Raw genomic sequence first — 14297 nt, forward strand, 5'->3', positions numbered from 1 at the left:
AACGTATACAGGAAAAACCAGCCGAAGAACAGCAGAGTCGTGGTAGAAAGTTCGGAGATGGTATTAAAGTAGCTCAGTTTAAATGTATTGTATGAATTGCCCTTACTATGAAATAAAAAATACGGGGTGTCTATTTACATTTAGTTAAAAGTGGCTGTGAAACATCAGCTTCAGTGGTGCAGATGGATAAAAGTGTGCCTTTGGCTTTTTGACACGCTCGACCCGGGTTCAAAAATAAATGCCTTTACGATGTGATACGAGATTTGAAAAGGGAGGGGAAAAAAAAGTTCGGCAAAAGGCGGGATCGAACCCGGATCGATCACGTCAAAAAGCCAAATGCAAGTGCTTATCCATCTGCGCCACTGGAGCTAATGTTTAATGGTCACTTTTAACTAATTGTAAATATACACTCCGTATTTTTTATTCCAAAGTCAGGGCAATTCATACAATACATTTAAACTGAGCTACTTTAATACCATCTCCAAACTTTCTACCAGGACTCTGCTGTTCTTCGGCTGGTTCTTCCTGTATACGTTGATTGACAGATGTCCAGTCAGCGGTGAGTAATCCCAACCAATGGCGCTGTCTCAAACTATACCTACCTTTTCCGGTTTGTCTGATTTATCGTTGTGTTTTCTGACTTGTTAATTTGTTTTCGGATTTATCATTGTGTTTTCTGACTTGTTATAATGTTTTCTGAATTGTTATTTTGTTTTCTGACTTGCATTTGCATTTGTAATTTGTTATTTTGTTTTCAGAATTGTGATTTGTTTTGCACTTCTCGGCCACCGTAAATATTTCATAGCAAAAAAATGCATATGTAACAACAGAGATATCTATGACTTTTTAAAGATTTTACTTATTTATATCCAGACTTATATCCAGGCCTGAAAAATTACAATTTTAAAATTTCGAAACATTTTTAGGTTTTCCATGAGCGTTCCAGTGGAGACGGCACCTGTTAGGAATGGTAGTGGCTCCGTCACTGGATGGCGCTGTTGAATACCAAAAGGTCTGCCATAGCTTCTCTATGAGATGGAACTGCAAGTTCATAACTACATCCAGAGTAGCCTGACGGAAAGAAATCAGGTTTAAATACAAAGTTTGAACATAGCTCCAGGCTTAAAAACATTCAAACAGGAAAATGGTTCCTTAAGATACTTCAAATGCATGTCTGACATCACATACCACGCAAAACAAATAATATCGGATCAAAAACACTGATGTGATGTCTTTTTTATGGGCTGCAAGAAGATCTTGAGAAGCTCCCATATAAGTTATGAGAACATCCTTATATGAACTGAGAACTGAACTGAGATTTTGTCTTTCCTGTTGGCATAGACAACTAGATCATCTCAAGTACGGCCCACTCACGACATCAACACCCATCTCACAGTTTTATGAAAACAGTACTCAATCAGAAGCACCCATCTTGAAGGCAATCCACATGAATAAACTCAGATTTCAACTACATCTTATATTGGGTTTTAGGGCCAAAAAAGGACGTTTAGTCTGCGTGATGAGCATGGTATTTTAGCAAACTGTGACACACAGAAACAAAAGTAGGTGTTGGAGCTGTATTGGAGAGCAGAAGTGAGAGTGTGGTGAGTTCAGAGTGTGTTTGTCTCAGTGATTCACACTCGGCTCTCAGATTCTCCTCGATGAGGACACACACTCTTGTATCCAGTTACACAGGCCCCCCCTCCTCCTCTCGCTGGTCACATGCTATGTTTTGGCTTCCTCAGCCAGGTCACCATGGCAACCTTGTTTACCGTTGCCCCGGCAACAGTTCAAACACAGCACTCCAAAACAAAAAGAGAGAAAATTCTCTTTCCCAGACAAACAAGCTTTCTTACCTTGGTCGAAAGAGGGGAAAAGCCCTACAGTCCTACTTCTAGAGGACAAGTCGATGATTTTTAAAATGTATTGCATTTGTGAACTCTGAAAAGTCTGTTTTATAAACTTACAGCCAATTCAGGCAGCACTAAAGGCGTAGAGATGTGACTTCCTGAAATGTATCAGCAATGTTGTTGCTCTGCTTCTACTTATAAGTTTGAAGATCATAATTTAAGATATCTGAGTGATTTTGGACAAATTCAAATTGATATTTTGGGCAATTTCCTATTTTTCTTTCTTTTTCGCTGCCTGACAAACGCTGGAAACTTTTCAGCACTAGTGTAACAAATAAAAAGTGATAGAACATTTTGGTGTTCGCTTTATTTCTATTTTTAGTCCTATATATCATGAATAGGGCGGCAACAAATGCTTATTTTGCTCGATTAATCTAACGATTATTACACCGATTAATCGACTAATCGTCAGTTATTTCACCAATTAATCAGTAGGCTTTGTTCTATTATTCTGCTTTTACAATTTGTTAAAATACTGAGTTTTGCATATTCTAACTAAAAAATAAAGCAAGGTAAACACTTCAGCTTTGAAGTGAATGTCAAACAATTATATTACTACTGTACAATTTATTTAACAAATAATTTTTTACAATACAAATAAATATATTTGGCACACAAAATGAGATGACAGAGAGACTTTCTCATTCACCATTTAATTAACTGTAAGAAGAAGCAATTGATTGACTGAGTGATGCATCATTCTGCCTAATATCTCCTTTTGGAAGTCATATATGGAACAAAATAAAACGCCGAGACATTTTTTTTTCGATAAATTATTTTATTAACAACATTAGCTCTCTTAAAGCACCTTATAGTGTTATAGTAATCAAAATAGTCCTGAGCTAGAGCAAGCTTTAATCTATGCAAACCAAACTATCACTTTAAATGTAATGATTTTTTATTTATTTGCATTTATCCATTTATTTTTGTATTCACAAATAAAAAGATTCTATCATTACATTAGCTAGCTCCACAATGGACATCAGTCTGTTGTATAAAGCGCTATATAAATAAACGTGACGTGATTGGAGTGCCGACTGCAGAGCTGGTGCAAACGTATCCACATCGCTATGATCAGATGCTTTCTTAACTGCTGTTTTCTCAACGCTGTCATTTTTGTTGTGTGTTTATTTCGTTATTGAGAGGAAAGAGCGCAGCACATATTTACATATTCATTTAAAATAGAATTTAGAAAAAGCAGAATTAAAGTCTTGCGCTGGTCAAACCACGTTATTACAGGCTCTTACGACTTGAACGACTATTCAACACAAATATTTGTCGACAATTTTTTATTGCCGATAATGTCAACTAATCGTTTCAGCCCTAACCATGAAATCTCATTGGTCCAAAATCCCACTGCTACCAAAAACCCACTATTAATCATCAAATATGTTCTGTTTGCCTGTGATTGTGCTGTGTTGAACAAAGTCTGTCACTGGAAACCTGGCTAACACAATATTACTTTCAAGAGAGTTAAAATTAAATATTCAGAATGCAGAATCGCTTATATTTGTGACCCTGGACCACAAAACCAGTCATAAGGGTCAATTTTTCGAAATTGAGATTTATACATCATTTATATATCATCTGAAAGCTGAATAAATAAGCTTTCCATTGATGTATGCTTTGTTAGGATAGGACACTATTTGGCCGAGATACAACTATTTGAAAATCTGGAATCTGAGGGTGCAAAAAAATCTAAATATTGAGAAAATCGCCTTTAAAGTTGTTCAAATGAAGTTCTTAGCAATGCATATTGCTAATCAAAAATTAAGTTTTAATATATTTACAGTAGGAAATGTACAAAATATCTTCATGGAACATGATCTTTACTTAATATCCTAATGATTTTTGGCATAAAAGAAAAATCAATAATTTTGACCCATACAATGTATTTTTGGCTATTGCTACAAATATACCCAAGCGACTTAAGACTGGTTTTGTGTTCCAGGGTCACATTTGAATGATAACTTCATGAGTTCATGATTTGTGTGGCAGAAATAACACTCTTTCCTGTATGTTTTACCAGTAGCAAATTAACTTTTTTGTCAGGAGCGAGGAGCACACAAAAACCCACAGCCGGACGGTAAAGATCCTGCTGGATAAAAGGTTAATTGGGAAGACTGAAAACTCCTAGTCTGAGGGATGAAAGAAGCCCAGGAACAAAAAGGTGTGCAGTGGACGGGGAGGGACAGAAAGCGAGATGGGGAAAGAGAGAAAAAGAAAATAAGAGCTCTAACATGGCAGAAATGACATTAAAAGTGAGAGCTATGAAATGAAGATGGGTTGAGTCCATGTGTCAAAATATTAAGAGCAGTGCTACACTCCGACTGTAATGAGACCAGCCGCATTCTGAAAGCAAAACTCAAGAACATGTCAAACTACAAACTCTGTCAGCAAAAAGTACGAGAGGGAGGTGGAATACTAAGAATGAGGCCATCAACAGCAAAGAGAGGGTTTTTTCTTTTCGCACAGTTTTTCATTACCTGTAGATATACTGCTGCGAACACAAATGAAGTGCCGTTTATTCTTTCATTAAAACACACTGAAACTGAAAGTAAAACTTAGAGAAAGAGGGTGTTGCAATTAAAAGTGTTCTATACAAGGTTTAGTACTATGAATTTATTATAATATTTACTTCCCTTTCTGGAGTGTGATGAAGCAAAACATTTTTATTATGAGAGATCACAGGGCAGAAATCTAATCTCTCTTAAAACACTCCCTTTTCAGCACACATAAAATAAGGAGTTGCTTCCTTTCATGAATACTAAATTCTTTATCTACTAACTTCTGAAGATAATATAGTCACAGAGAGAACATCATTTTATTTATATATACTGTATATAGTTTTGGGAGCCATCATCCTTTGCAAAGCATTATGCTCATTACTACTAAGAAAAACATTCTATATAAATGCAAACTACAACTAATAGTATTATTATTATTATTGATATTATATACACTTATCATTTAAAATCTTTGGGGTCAGTAAGCTTTTTAATGTTTTTGAAAGAAGTGTCTTATGCTCACCAATTTGTAAATATAGTAATATTCTGAAATATTTTTACAATTCAAAATAACTATTCTGTTATATAACTATTCTATTTTTAAATTTTACAATATTTAAAAATGTAATTTATTCCTGTCACAAGATCCTTCATAAGTCATTCTAATATGCAGATTTAGTACTCAATATACATTGTTATTATCATCAATGTTAATAACAGTTGTGTTTAATACTGTTTGTGGAAACCGTGATACATTTTTCCAGGACTGTTTAATAACTAGAAAGTTCAAATGAATAGCATTTATTTAAAATAAAAAATCTTTTGTAACATTATAAATGTCTTTACTGTCACTTTTGATCAATTAAATGCATCCTTGGTGAAGTATTAATTTCTTTTAAAAAATCCTAAAGACCCCAAACTTTTGAACAGTAGTGTAATAAAATTTTGTAATTAAATGATCATTTTAAAAAATATTATATAAATAAATTATGTGTCTTGTGTATTAAACACGGACAGTCCTACTGGGCTTCTTGCAAACTTTCAGACTGTTCTCAAGTTTTGCTTTGGGTCTAAGAAAAGCAAGTTATAAATAAAATGCGTTATTATTATTATTATTCTCCTAGCTGGAAGAACAAGGCTCACATTCATGGTGGAAAATATGTGACACATTGTTGCAAGAAAACTGGCTTGGATAGATTAGTGTAACTATTTGCTGAGGCATATTTAATTAAGCTTTGTACTTCTTTAACATTCTTATTATTCAATAATCATACAGTACATTCTTGCGTACTTGATATGATCTGTACTCACACTCATGCTGATTCATTCATTTATACATTCACATGTACTTTTTTTTACTTTCATACTAATTTCAAATTATTAAATAGTTTGAAGTTGAATAAGCATACGATAACAACAACATTTTATTTCTTCTGGTATACAGTAAGTGAGAGTTTATCTCTGCCAGGGTGTCTGTATTATTTTCTAAAGATAGCTGTTAAGGAGTTGCTTCCTTTACATGAAAACTGTGAAGCTCTTCCTTCCACTGGGAGATTTGCATCATGACACTTTTTGCCTTGACTACAAAAAAAAATTCCACAACAGTGTGCAGTACCTCACAGTGAATCCTGTAGTTGCTCTGTAGTTTTTTCACATCGTTCATGCTGATTGGCTCAGGCAGAGGACAGGAGCCCAGATCAGGAGAAGGGAAGGGGGGCAGGACGTGAGACACATCTGCCAAAAACACACACAAAGCAGGCACACTTAAGAGTTGGTTGTGCATGTACACTGATGATTTTGTTGTGATTGTATGTAAATTAAAAATCAAATCTATTAAATCTTATGGAGAAGGTTTACCAATGTACTGCTGGTGATGCTGGCTCTGTGCCGCCACACTCTGCTCAGGGGTGCTGGACGAGTGCTGAGAGCCGCTGTTCAGACTGTCCCCCATCCCATCCATCTTGTGAAAGGGCTTAAACCTGGATACAGGAAATAGCAACAGGAGGAATAAATGTAGAATTCACTACTGGGGATTACAGAGGATATGACTAAGAGAAAGAGAGAGAAGAGCATTTTCCATCAGGGTGCAGAGCCAGTGTCCAAGATGAAGCTGTTCTGTGCATTTCCAAATGCAAATAAAAAGTGGTTTTGACACTTAAATCTGATAGTTTGGAATCGCTAACATCAGAAGCCCAGAGGGCAGCATGATGTTTGCAAAAGAAGAAGAAGAACAACTCAGTAACATAACTGAGCGAATGACACTTAATGACAGTTGTCGTAAACATGCATACAACCTCCTTCATATTCATGACATGTGTCATGTCATGATTATGAAGGTGTCATGTCAGTCTTATGCACACCCCTTCAAGTAAAGTGTTACCTTTCAGTTTTCTTTTTATTCAAGTTGAAGTTTTTATTTAAGTGAAATTGTGTTTCTTTTTATTTTAATAGTGTTTGTTTTGATTTGTTTTTTTAAATACCTCTATTTAGCTTTCTTTTATTTTTATTTCAGTTTTATAGTAATTTTACTAATAGTACTAGTAATTTTAGCAACATTTCTAATGTTCAATTAGAATATTCATAGAATATTAATAGAATGCTCTTAATATTTAGGCTACGTTTACACTAGTGCGAATACATTGTAAAACACACAACTTTTGCTACGGTTACACCTGTCGTTTACATTAACCCGGCGTTTTCGACCCTCGAAAACGGAGGCTTTCGAAAACACTGCAGACCCCGTTTTAATTTGAAAACTCCGGGGTTGCGTTTCAGTGTAAACGGACCAAAACGGAGACTTTTGAAAATGATGGCATGGCTGTCCACATTCGGCTCTGTGTATCCTTGATGACTGTGTAAACCATGACATCATGCACATTGTTGTACCTGCATGAATGATCATGTGACCTGCGTTTTCAGTTGTGTAGTGTGGACGGAGAATGTTTCTGAAACGCAGTGAAAACGCAAGTGTAGACAAGGATCGTTGTCATTTTAAAATGCCGTTTTAAAAACAAAAACGCACTAGTGTAAACAGGGCCTTATAATATTTAGATTTTATTTTAGCTTTATATCAATTAACAAAAACAATTTAGTTTTAGTTAACACAGGGTATAAATACATTTTAAGACCTCATTGCCACTCCAAGTTTTAACCGGTTACATCGGCGACACTTTACCTTACATTTACTAAAACTTATTGAGGAGGGAAAATAAAGCTCTCCGAGCTAACGGGGCAATGAGTTCACACAGTATATTCAAAAGATGTATTTGTAACATCAACTCTTATGTGGTCTGCAAACCATAGCTGTTTTGTGGAACATTTCTCATGACAAACACCTGACTGGTCAGACAGTTTACCTGTGATTACAGAGTGCCTGATTTGATGCAGACTTGACAAAGAGTGTCAGTACTGCACCTGATCAAGTCTGAATGGTCATGGAAGGTAAAATAATGATCACAACTATTACATCATTTTAATAGTGCATCCCAAGCCAGTAAAAAAACAGCCCAACGTAGCGCAATGACCATGTCCCGAACATCAAAATATGTAATTTCCATCCCTAAAATACATATTTTACAGTCAATGTTATGCACAATGATCATAAACACAGCTCAAAGGCTTCCTACTAGTGGCCCTCCTTCACAAAACATTTAGCACAGTTTTATTACAGGTAGAATGCAAAATGTTTGAGTAAAAGCATTTCAGTCAAATGTAATTTATGTAAAATTTAAAACCTTTAACCCACTGGGGAAAATCAATCCATGGCAACAGTTTAAAATCATTGAAAAATATCTTATATCTTAAGGTGTGCTCCATTTACACAATGTGCGTGCGATCGCGAAATCGAAAGTGCTCATTCAAAAGCCAATTAAATACCCCACATATTGATAGTGGCTCCCTGATGCGCAAAAAATTATATACAATATTAGAATGTTTGTGGGAACGGACACAAAAATTGCAGGAGCAGATGGGAGCAGGCGGTAATGGTCAGAAATTCAGAGAGAGCGGGATCAACAAACCCCGTGCTATCACGCAGCGGCGCAGTCAGTCAGTGAGCACCGTAACAGATGACGTCAAATCTTGCAGGATTCCATAAATAAACTACACAGAACCCCACTATTCGGACAAAGATACATAATGAAAAGATGATTGGATTGGATGGAAAATGGCATTGAAGACCTTTTAATACTTTTTAAGGGCCTTAATTTTCTCTAAATTGATTTATCAACTTTTAATACTTTTTAAGACCCCGCGGACACCCTGTAACAATAACAACACTGGAACAACATGAGGCTGGGTAATTGACAAAACTGAATAATTTCTTTTAAAAAAGTTAGCTGAATGGATGATAAAATTTGGTCAAATGTTTTGTAAACATGCAAGGGGTGGAGTGTGTGCAGAATTCTTGCACAGCACACTGATAGCAGCGTTATGTCAGTCTCATCTCAGGCCTCACGCAAGAAAAGGATATTTGTATAAGTGTAAATATCCATAGCCTTAAGTTAAGGTGTCGGTCTACAACAAGATAAATAAATGTGCTGGTCTCAAGAGCTTAGAGCCACTTCAGACTCCCAACTATTTAACTATTCAACTGCTTCAACTATTTCTACTTGGATATGACTCCCCTGGCAATTTAAGATTAAAAATATAAATATAAAATCCGTAAATATAAATTTGAGTCTTTGATATTCAGGGGTACATCTCGCATATAAACATGGTGATCCCTGGGACATTGACTGAATCAGTGGTGTCATCTAAATGCAGGGGGTCTGAGGAGACCCAAAATACACAGAGCGAGGGGCTGTTCTGGAAAAAGCATGCTCACAGCAGCAGTGAAAAGCAAAGCGAAGAGACAGGCAGGATAAACTAAGCCTTTTTTTTCAGGATTTGTTCCAGTTTCAATAAAGTTTTTTCTCAGTTTGACTTACATGGCTGTTGAGCAGGCTGCTTTTGTGAGTGGCAATCCCTTCTGACTTTTGGAGGTTTTCAATCGCCACTTCAAGCTAAGGAAAAGTAGGAGCATGCAAGACATGAAACAGGGGAAGAGAAGGAAAAAAATGGAGGGGGTGGAATGTTGGGGGGGACAACAGGGAGGGAAAAAAGACACACACAAAAAGAAAAGGAAATCAGTCTGTTAGCTGCGGCCAGACATTGAGCATTTCCATTACAGTCTGTCAGTGTTTGCAGCCACATTCATTATGGGTGGACAAAAAGCATGCAAATGTGAGGAACTCGGAGGGTTACGCCACTCTTCCTGTCTCAGCCTCATATATGCTAATGAACTGCACACACAGGGCGTGAGGTCAGGCGACTCTCAAACACATGAGACGAGCTCTCTAGCCACTTCTGAAATCATACAGTTAGCAGGGTTGTGCCCCCTGCAAAGACACGGTCACATTTAACGCATGATGCTGAAAAAGCAGATTTAATTTGACTCTAATAAACATGTTTTTCTGCAGGTATTAGCTGGGAAGGAGGATATAAGTTTCTGCTATTGCATTCATTAACCAGAATTAATTTTTTCCCATAGTGGGCATGAAAAAAAAAAAAACAATTTCAAAAGTTAGAATAAAGAAGCCTGAAAAGAGATTAAGAAGAAAAGATTAGAGAAGGAGAGAAATGTAAAGAGGCAGAAAGAGAAAGTTTTAGCAGAGTGGCAAAACTTATAAAGAGAAAGAGGGAGACAGGGAGAAAGAAAAAAACAGGCATCCTTCCAAGTCAGTAAAGCATATCTGCGTTTCGAGGTTCTGACAGTATGCTGGGAGAGAGAGAGCGTGATGGAAAGACAAAGACAGTCGCGAAAGAGATATGTAGAGAGGCAAAAGATAAGCCAGAGATGTTGTGGGTCCTCAGGATGTGCAGTGAGCATGCAGGGCTTGATTGACTGTCCTGTGTGTGTGTGTGTGTGTGTGTGTACCTGCTGAGGGACCTGTTGTACTCTAGGCACTGGCAACTGCTGCACCTGAGCTCCCTTCTGGGAAGAGCCGGTGGCCTGAACTAACACACGCTGCAGGTGAGGGACACACACACACACACACACAAATGTAAAAATTAGACCCTTTTCTCTTTAAAAGGTCAGGTGCGTAATTTCTTCGATGTTAGAATACCATTATCCCAGTTTAATATGGAAAGAGAACTGAAAGTAAACCATTTTTGTGGCAATTTCAGTCTCAACCAAAGGTGTGAACTTGGGGTGGGACTACCTGTTTGTCCAAATAATGGAAGACGGGTGACAGGGCATTTCTTTGTTGCATCAAAATTCACACATTTACACACAAAAAAAGAAGAAAAACCACTGCGAAAGATCTTAATATCTTGAGAAAGTTCACTGGAAAGTTTCGTTTATGAAAAGTGTCGTCATTGATCCAAACTGCAAGCACCACGAATGTTACATACAAGGAGTCTATATTACATTCTGTGCTGGTTTTCGTCAAATCCTCTACAGCTGTCCAGGGAAATGTGATGCTCTACTCAAAATATTAACCGAAATTACATAAAGACCAGTTTCTTTGGATGTGTGGTTGATCCAAACCCAACATCTCCCTCAGCAGCACCACGCAAAGTCGCTGCTAATAATTTCAAGTGGCTTTGACAGATGAAGGGTGTGGGTGAGGAGAAATTTTTTATAGATGGATCCAGTGCTTATTGTAAAGCATCTTTAAAGAAATTCAGACCAATGACAGAAGAGCTAAAGCAGCTCAGATTTTCATATTAAACAGCTCATGTGGGAGGAGCTTCCTTAATTTTTATTATGCTACTTTTGTGCAGCAGTGTTATGAAAGATCATACCGAGCCTGCTTACCTGTTGGGAGGCGGGAACGGGCTGAACCACCGGCGCCTGGGCTGAAGTGGATGTTCTCAGCGCCACAGTGGACGCCGTCTCCGAGCCGCCCTCTGACCGCTGCATGGTTTCTCCTGAGCGTGCGAGAGACACAGAGAGAGGAAGTGAAAAATATGAAAAAGAAAAACAGTCGTTGGTTCCCAATTTGCGTACTATCCATATTAAATAGTTGCACACTGCACGCAAGATTAGAATTAGCGTGTCAAAATCATTGTACCTAGCAAAAAGTATGCCAAAAGCCTGTTTACTTTTGCAAAGTGTGCATTAGTGCATGAATTTTCTGGTAATGTTGACCATAAAACTTAATGTAACAGAAAAGAAGTTTGTGCCTGTGCTTTAGCTAATGCTAACAGATGCTAGTAATAACTCTTTCTTCAATTTAAAAGTATAAACCAAATTAAATTTGAAATAATGAATTTTGCTTGGTGCAAAAGTATACAACATGGTTTATCAAGAGCAAGTTTATGACGTAATTGTAGTTTTGTAATTAGTTTACATCGTTTTAGTATGTAGTTGTTAAGTATTAGTTACAGTGGGGCAAAAAAGTATTTAGTCAGCCACCAATTGTGCAAGTTCTCCCACTTAAAAAGATGAGAGAGGCCTGTAATTTTCATCATAGGTATACCTCAACTATGAGAGACAAAATTAGAAAAAAAAATCCAGAAAATCACATTGTAGGATTTTTAAAGAATTAATTGGTAAATTCCTCGGTAAAATAAGTATTTGGTCACCTACAAACAAGCAAGATTTCTGGCTCTCACAGACCTGTAACTGCTTCTTTAAGAGGCTCCTCTGTCCTCCACTGGTTACCTGTATTAATGGCATCTGTTTGAACTCATTATCAGTATAAAAGACACCTGTCCAAAACCTCAAACAGTCACACTCCAAACTCCACCATGGCCAAGACCAAAATTGTAGACCTCCACCAGGCTGGGAAGACTGAATCTGAACCCGCGACAGCCCCAAAACATTACTGCTCTTGAGGAATGGGCCAAAATACCAGCAACTGTGTGTGAAAACCTTGTGAAGACTTACAGAAAATGTTTGACCTCTGTCATTGCCAACAAAGTGTATATAACAAAGTATTGAGATGAAATTTTGTTATTGACCAAATACTTATTTTCCACCATAATTTGCAAATAAATTCTTTAAAAATCCTACAATGTGATTTTCTGGATTTTTTTTTCTCATTTTGTCTCTCATAGTTGAGGTATACCTATGATGAAAATTACAGGCCTCTCTCATCTTTTTAAGTGGGAGAACTTGCACAATTGGTGGCTGACTAAATACTTTTTTTCCCCACTGTATGTTAATATTGGTAATAAGTATAGTTTTAATTTACCTCATGATAATGTGTTTTTCATATAAAATTTTGACAGAATATGTGAAGAGGTTAGCATTAGCTCAATTATTTTTATTTGATCAAAATCAGAACAAACTAAGAATATAATTGCATGAAGCCCCAAATAAACAATGCAGATAAATAAAAACGAGTAAAAGTTCAAAATATAGCACTGTTTTGAAGTACAGTCTACGCTAAGCATAAAGAACAGCCATGTGTCAATTACAATCTCAATATAATATTGCGATCCCTGCTGATTCCCACCACTACTAAAGATACACGACACAATCAAACTGAGAGCCAACAGGTTGCTGGAGAGGATAAGAGAGGCCCACTGAAATACAACTCGGCGCATGTGCCAGGAAAAGTGGGATACAAAGCGGCTTTTCACACCGTCTTCTTCGAAAGGACCAGGAGCTCAACCTAGCCAAGTCATGCTGAGTCACCCACATCCCCAGCAGGCTGCTCACCTCTGAACTCTATTATAAAGAAAAGAACAAAGGAGACATTAACAATCCCATCACAACCGCAGCGCAGCCCCGTTGGGTCGACGGGGAATTGGGCTCAAATGAAGATTTGAGTTTGCCACTGTCGTCGAGATCCCGTGTTACTCTCTAAAGTCTTGCAGCTGTTGATGGCGCACAGAACAACAGGAAAGAGTTGAAAAGAGTGACAAATGGAGACCAGGCAGCCTCCCACAGAAAAAAAAAAAAGATAGAATAGGAGGTGCGAGCAGGGGGACTTTGGAAAAAGTGGAGGGGCGGAAAAACAACATACCCCCCAATCATGAAAAGAAAAAGTAGGGGGGAAAAACTAAAATAGCAATGAGGCTGGTCCCCCCCCCACCAGGATACTGATGATCTCCAGCGGCTGTTTGGAATGAGAGTCCGTTTCTAGGGGCTCCAATAATACAGCTGATATGAGGAAATTCCTCAATGCTTTGTAAACGTTTGTCGGTTGCTATGGTGAGGGATCCATGGCAACTATCCCTAACTCTACCACCCCCTTCCCCTTGTGCTATTCTTTTTTAAGCTCACACACAGGAACTTTCGGAGTGCTAGAGAGACAGACAGGCTCAGAGACGGGGAACGAGAGCTATGGAGGGGGGGGCTGCGCCGATCTCTGTACATCTAAATAAGCTCTTCACCAGTCCGATGGTGCATTTACCGGCACCAGTGTGCTCAACAGGTCCCAGATCAGCGTTTATGATGTGTGCCTGCATTGATTGTGACTGACAAACAGCAGCAAAGGCTGATCTGAGAGCTCATGCGCTTCGAGAGACCTCTTGACTGACAGTTTGTTGTTAAAAGTTTAAAATAGAGCAAAAGACAAGCAACACGCTTCATACTCATGATTTCATCTGCAGGAAAAAAATGGATGCTTTTTACAGGCTATTAAAGTTTTCCTTTGGGAACAGAAGAATAAAGAACAAAAGCTAATTGTGTTTTCTGAGATTAGTTATATTGAAATAACGAATTCTCAAGTGTGAAGCTCTATTCAAAGGTAAATTAATTGCAGAAAAATCTAACTATCCCATTTTCAGAAAATAAAGGGATTGTGACGAATACAACAGATGAGTCAGGTTAGTAAAAAGCATAAACTCAAGATGACCTCTGGGTGTATCTGTCTTTTTTTTTTTTTTTTTTTTTTTTCAGTTAACACAAATTTTTGGTTTTTTTTTTACAAAAAGCCAAAAC

General features: G+C 37.5%; 1 protein-coding gene across 1 annotated transcript in view; it reads right to left on the minus strand.

Moving 5' to 3' along the window:
- The window catches only part of LOC107549960 (DNA-binding protein RFX2-like), a 37740-nt gene that overhangs the window by 5273 nt on the left and 18170 nt on the right, over positions 1 to 14297 (minus strand). Inside the window, exons 2-8 of the mRNA XM_016231148.1 lie at positions 11220 to 11332; positions 10278 to 10424; positions 9346 to 9420; positions 6798 to 6808; positions 6275 to 6396; positions 6033 to 6151; positions 959 to 1071 (exon numbers count right to left, since the gene is read on the minus strand). Of these exons, the coding sequence (XP_016086634.1) occupies positions 959 to 1071; positions 6033 to 6151; positions 6275 to 6396; positions 6798 to 6808; positions 9346 to 9420; positions 10278 to 10424; positions 11220 to 11324 (692 nt within the window). The 5' untranslated portion in view covers positions 11325 to 11332. The remainder of the gene's footprint in view (positions 1 to 958; positions 1072 to 6032; positions 6152 to 6274; positions 6397 to 6797; positions 6809 to 9345; positions 9421 to 10277; positions 10425 to 11219; positions 11333 to 14297) is intronic.

This window comes from Sinocyclocheilus grahami, unplaced genomic scaffold (assembly GCF_001515645.1).
Source record: "Sinocyclocheilus grahami isolate Dianchi unplaced genomic scaffold, SAMN03320097.WGS_v1.1 scaffold16.1, whole genome shotgun sequence".
Taxonomy (NCBI): Eukaryota; Metazoa; Chordata; class Actinopteri; order Cypriniformes; family Cyprinidae; genus Sinocyclocheilus; species Sinocyclocheilus grahami.